Genomic DNA, 6,307 nt, shown 5'->3' with positions numbered 1-6,307 from the left:
GAGAGAGAGAGAGAGAGAGAGAGAGAGTTATTTGTCTCTTTATGATGAATCGCTTGTTGTGTTCCTCATTTGTAAGGGCTTAATGATTGCAATAAGTTAAAAAAAATATTTACATATTATCAATTGCTACATTTTACATTATATTTTCAATGTATTTTTAATTAATTAATTCATTCATTCATTAATTTTTATTTGTTTTTACATTTTATTTATCTTTGTTTTATTATTTGTTTTTGTTGATTTGTTGATTTCTGAATCAATTTACTTATTTCTTGTATGATCATTACTTGGTCCTCATATAGGTTTAGAGTTACTCCAGATCAACTCAAACCGCAGCAAACATAAATGGCACCTGAGGACGTGAATATTCCTGGACCATCTAGCGTTATATGTGACCCAACCGTCCATTATCATAATTCAGCTTCCTGTTGGTGTCAGTCACGACCGGCTCTATGTTTCTGACAGACGTGGGATCTCATTTCACTGACTCTGGCAGAGGGTCTAGACGGCGTGTGATGCTTTCTGACGCCGTCTTATAATTAATGGAGCCGGCAGCCGTTTGAGCGATGGGCTGGCCTCTTTACAGGGATATCACATGCTGGAGAGCTTTTGCATCAGAAAAAGGGTGTAAATGTGCATGCCAGTTTGGGCTTATTTTTATCTGTGCAATTGAATCTATTTTCATCTATGCATTATAGCTTTAAGAAAGTCAGATCTAAAGTAGGTCGAAACCAAAATAAGTGTCAATAACAGAATGTATGGTGCATGACTTAAATATTAATGCATCTCCTTGAAATCAGAGTGGTGCATTCAGAGAGATGAACTTGCTGACTTTGTCACCTTTGAGCTGTTTGTGTACCACAATATTGCACTGAAAAAATAAAAATAAATAAAAAACTACATAGGCTGTGAATTTTCCAACTTCCAAAATCAAACATAACCTAGAAGTTACATATTTCTGACTTATTTTACACATGCAACGTCACAAGGGAATACATTAACTGATTTTATGTAAATACATGAAAGCTGACAAATACATATGATTTGTCTTATTTTGTGAGAAAAAACAAACAAACAAAAACCGGTATATCCCATAGGATTTTTTTTTTTTGCTCAGTGGTCTTCCTAAACTCAGGAGACTGAGATTATCATATACCTCTCATTTTATTACCAACAGCATTTCAGATGTTTCTCCTAAAATTCCTTAGGAGAAATAGAAGTAGACACAACTGAGACATGATAAATATTTGAGAAAAAAAAAAGAGTCAAAACTGAGAATGTGGTGGAAGAAACATAGAATATCTCTTTATTGTCTTGCTGCAATCTCTATCAAGACTCCATTATAGGGATATTTTATTGCTCAGTGGTTGCTCTTTCTAACCTCAGGAGACTCGAAAATGAGACACGTCTCAACAGTGTCTCAGATGTCTCTCCAAAAAATCCTTAGGAGAAATAAAAGTAGACATAACTTTATGAACACATGACTTTATGAATTTCTTCACTGATAAAATAGATAACATCAGAAATACAATAACAAATGTAGATTCTATAGCGTATAATACTTCAGCTTCATTCATCGCACCAAAAGATAAACTGCAGTGCTTTACAACTATAGGACAGGAAGAGCTAAATAAACTTATCACTGCATCTAAACCAACAACATGCCTGTTAGATCCTGTACGCACTAAATTACTGAAAGACTTGTTACCTGTAACAGAAGAACCGCTTCTCAATATTATTAACTCGTCGTTGTCTTTAGGTCACGTCCCAAAACCATTCAAGCCTCTTATTAAGAAACCACAACTAGATCCTAGTGAACTGGCAAATTACAGACCCATCTCAAATCTTCCTTTTATGTCTAAAATTTTAGAAAAAGTTGTGTCTGCTCAATTGTGTTCCTTCCTGCAAAAAAATTATCTCTCTGAAGAATTTCAGTCAGGTTTCAGGCCCCACCATAACACAAGTCCTCTGCACAATGTGACTTTGCTGCAGCCTGGAATTGAACTGCTGGTGTCGTCTGGTCAGAGGAGAACTGGCCCCCCGACTGAGCCTGGTTTCTCCCAAGGTTTTTTCTCCATTCTGTCACTGATGGAGTTTTGGTTCCTTGCCACTGTCGCCTCTGGCTTGCTTAGTTGGGGACACTTCATTTCCAGCGATTATCGTTGACTTGATTGCAAAGATACTATTTAAACTGAACTGAGCTGGATGATGACATCACTGAATCCAATGATGAACTGTCTTTAACTGAAAAATTAGTGTTTACGATTGTCATTTTGCATTATTGACACACTATTTTCCTAATTAATGCTGTTCAGTTGCTTTGACACAATCTGTATTGTTAAAAGCGCTATATAAATAAAGGTGACTTGACTTGACTTGACAACTGAGACATGAGAAAGTTCTGAAAGGAACCCAAAATGACAATGTGACAGAACTATGTGAGAAAAATGGGAGACCACTTTTTTGTCTTGCTGTAATCTCTTGCAAGACTCCATTACAAAAATGTTTTACTGCTCAGAGGTTGCAGTTGCTTTTTTATTGCAATGGGGGTTTTTACCTTTAATGGTCAGGACAGTAGGAGTAGAGACAGGAAACAAATGTACAGGTGAGAATTGAACAGGAAAGTACCTTTAGCTGGGATTCGAACCCATGTTGTTTGAGATGGTTATGCCTTCACATCGTTGTGCTACCCACAAGGCTATGGCTCTGACAGAGATCACTCTATGCTCAGGATACTAAGGGGTGATTCTCTTATATGTCTCATTGAGATATCAGCTTTGTCTTAAGATGTCTTCAGTTTTATTTTAGGAGAAACGTTAAACTTTTACTAATATTGCCAATACTAAAACTATCATTTAAAATAGCATTAAACATTTCAGAACATTTACGTTTACATTTATCTTCAATGTCCAGCATTTTATACACCACATTTTCCAAACACACTAGAAAGGGCTTACAAGTGCAAGATGTTTAGTATAAGAGCAATACCTTTTTTAACAAATGTAACACTATACCAGTGTACCTTTTTTTCTTCTTCTTTGTTTAGCATTACAATTTTATCTTGTACAGCCCATTTTTGCATGTATGCAAATATAGGTTATGGTTTCCTCTGTTAAATCATTGTGCAATAAAACACTGTCTACATAAAACAACTTCAAATATGACAATGCATGTATCATCTTTGATTGAAATGGTGAGGATAAATGACATTGAAGCTAAACAGAGCAAAGAAAAATTAAATAAAAAAGAGATCTCTTTAACATTTCAAATATTTCTCATATACAGAAGTTAGCTTACTTTAAGATTGAATGGAAACTTTTGCTTGAGTCTCCTGCTTCTCAAACTTGTCTCCTGAGACAAAAACTCTAACACTCTCACAGAGGTCTCCTTTAAAGTTTTAGAAGAGATCTCAACAACATCACACACTGTGCTCAAATATTTCTCCTTGTCTAAAGACTATGATTGTCTCATATTTGTCTCCTTTAAAGTTTTAGAAGAGATCTCAACAACATCACACACTGTGCTCAAATATTTCTCCTTGTCTAAAGACTCTGATGGTCTCACATTTGTCTCCTTTAAAGTTTTAGAAGAGATCTCAACAACATCACACACTGTGCTCAGACATTTCTCCTTAGCTAGAGACACTGGATCTCTCACATTTGTCTCCTCTAAAGTTTAGAAGAGATCTCAAGACAAATATGAGACCACCCGAGTATTTAGACTAGGAGAAATGTCTGAGCACAGTGTGTGATGTTGTAGAGATCTCTTCTAAAACTTTAAAGGAGACAAATATGAGACCATCAGAGTCTTTAGACAAGGATAAATATTCGAGCACAGTGTGTGATGTTGTTGTGATCTCTTTTAAAGCTTTAAAGGAGACCATTGTGAGAGTGTTAGAGTTTTTGTCTCAGGAGACAAGTTTGAGAAGCAAAAATCTCAATTCGATCTTGAAGTAACCTCATTTCTGTCTAGGAGAAATATATGAAATGTTAAAGAGATCTCACTTTTGATTTTTCTTTCCTATGGGATGATGGAAAGTTTTTCTTGATAGTTTTGAAAATGTTAGGCCTTTTTGCATATCAGGGTGCATTATCTATACTGAAGTGGCTTACTGGAGTCTTGGAAGTAGACGTCTTTGCCATTGTAGGCGTTTCGCAGCTTGTTGGTCATCACTCGCAGGGTCATGATCTGCTGTCTGATAAAGGTGTCTGGTCTAGTGATGTCCACTTCCACCTCTGGGTTATTGAGCTGGTTCGTAAGGCCATCTTTAACAACTTCAGGGAAATATCTGGAAATCAACAAGAAAACATTTGGTGGGAATATTTTAATCACAATTGTTCACAGTTGGGGTTCAACAAACACATAAATGATTCACTTTTTTGAATCTATGAATTGATATAAATCTATATTTGATTACAAATCTTAAAAAGCAAAGTCAAGCGACACAAAGGCAAATGCATTTATGTACAAAAACCTATTAAATTAAACAAAAATCCTATTTTTTTCAAACACATGCCCAAATTACATGCCTTGAAATTCATTTTCTACAGCCGATTATAATAAAACCTTAAACAGGTGTATTTTTTGGTGCATTTGAGGCGGTAACGTGCTCAAGTGTTGTTGTTGACTCAAGCAGGACCCCATCAGGAGCGACTTTAGCAGGATCAGCACCTCTCACATTCACATTAACATGCCCTGCAGCTCTGCATTGTGTGCAGAATGACTTCATTTGCAATATTCACTTGCACTATGTGCATCAGAAGTCAGCATTTTCGCATCGCCCTGCGTTGTATAACACAAGAATAATGTGAGGCTGCAGGCTGCACTTTCACCTATAGCGTGAAAATCACCTTGGTTTGTAAAGGTGCAAACATTACAACTAGATCTGCATTTCTTGAAGGAAATGTTGTGCTTGCAAGGTAGCTAATAAATGTGTTAACGTTTTAGTTAAGCAAATCAGAAACGCTTTGAGCTAAAATGTATTGTAAAACAGATAGTTCTAGTACATTTTTATATAAAGATGGACATTAGCATAAATATGAAATGAAAATAAATTGAAAATAATATACAACATGAACATACAATATGAAAATAAATTTAAAAGAAATCACAATGCAGTATGCAAATGCTGTAATAACAATGTTGTAAATTAATAGATCATCATTCTAACAATGTCAGTGGGAGACTCTCATCCTTTAAAATTATTGAATTTATTTAAATACATTTATTTGAATTTATTGAAACACTATGCAACCAGTTTCTGTCTAAAATTTAATTAAAAAGGTAACTGTGAACAGGATTAAAATAAGAAATTATAGTCAAAACTAATTTATTTAAATACATTTACTTGAATGTATTGAACATTATAAATCCAAACATTACCAGTTTCTACCTAAAACAAAATAAAAAAGGATAAAGTTTAAAATAAGAAAGTAAAGTCACAATTATCTTTTCGAATGAGCCACATAAAGACGTTTGTAGAGTCTATGATTCACACTGAATTAATTGCATATATAATTTTGCCTTTACTGAATTTCTGCCGCTTTATCTCGACCCTGTGAGTCAGTATAAACACATGTTGCAGCATTATGCATGCATCGAACACTATTGAGATCTAATCTCCTAATAAGCGCTTTAGCAGGAGGTAATTGTTTGTGCCTAATTAATATTTCAGGTGGTGCTTTGTGGAAAAATAAATGAAACTTGTTGAATGCTCCCAGGTTGCGGCTTCACAAATGTGCTTCTATTCAAATTCAATCCATGTGGTTTTTAAGCAGTAATTAGCCAATAATGAGACTGTTGTACTCCATAGAGAACAGATCTAACAGACAAAAATAAATATATAAATACAAATAAATAAATAATAAAAATCAAATCACATGTATTTTACCTCCACTTGCTCTCTGGTATATTTGTGTTAATTTGTCTTTTAAGTACTTAAAAAAACAGTCTTCACACAGTAAGGGTCATTTACATGATGAGGCCGCTTGGAAAGAAAATGAAACACATCTTACATGGCACCATCTGCTGATATTATCAGTCGTGGAGGACTGAAAAGTGGACGGGTTTTCTGCCAAGCCGTCTGGCTTATTGTCAAAGGCGGGCAGACGGAGTGACAGACATCATGGCATATTCCAATGAGATGAAGTGAGATGAACTGAAGCTACTCTAAAACCACAGGTCTCTCAATCCATTCAAAAGGTTTTATTGTTTTTTATTCTACACACACACACACACACACACACACACACACACACACACACACACACACACACACACACACACACACACACACATATATATATAT

General features: G+C 35.2%; 1 protein-coding gene across 1 annotated transcript in view; it reads right to left on the bottom strand.

Annotated features, from left to right (window-relative positions):
• Window positions 1-5,594, bottom strand: part of LOC107553998 (glypican-6-like) — a 7,031-nt gene extending 1,437 nt beyond the window's left edge. Inside the window, exons 1-2 of the mRNA XM_016236355.1 lie at window positions 5,530-5,594; window positions 4,113-4,288 (exon numbers count right to left, since the gene is read on the bottom strand). Of these exons, the coding sequence (XP_016091841.1) occupies window positions 4,113-4,288; window positions 5,530-5,594 (241 nt within the window). The remainder of the gene's footprint in view (window positions 1-4,112; window positions 4,289-5,529) is intronic.
• Between the last annotated feature and the right edge of the window lie 713 nt (window positions 5,595-6,307).

Source organism: Sinocyclocheilus grahami, unplaced genomic scaffold (assembly GCF_001515645.1).
Source record: "Sinocyclocheilus grahami isolate Dianchi unplaced genomic scaffold, SAMN03320097.WGS_v1.1 scaffold488.1, whole genome shotgun sequence".
Taxonomy (NCBI): domain Eukaryota; kingdom Metazoa; phylum Chordata; class Actinopteri; order Cypriniformes; family Cyprinidae; genus Sinocyclocheilus; species Sinocyclocheilus grahami.
This window is presented reverse-complemented; position numbering and strand designations above follow the sequence as displayed.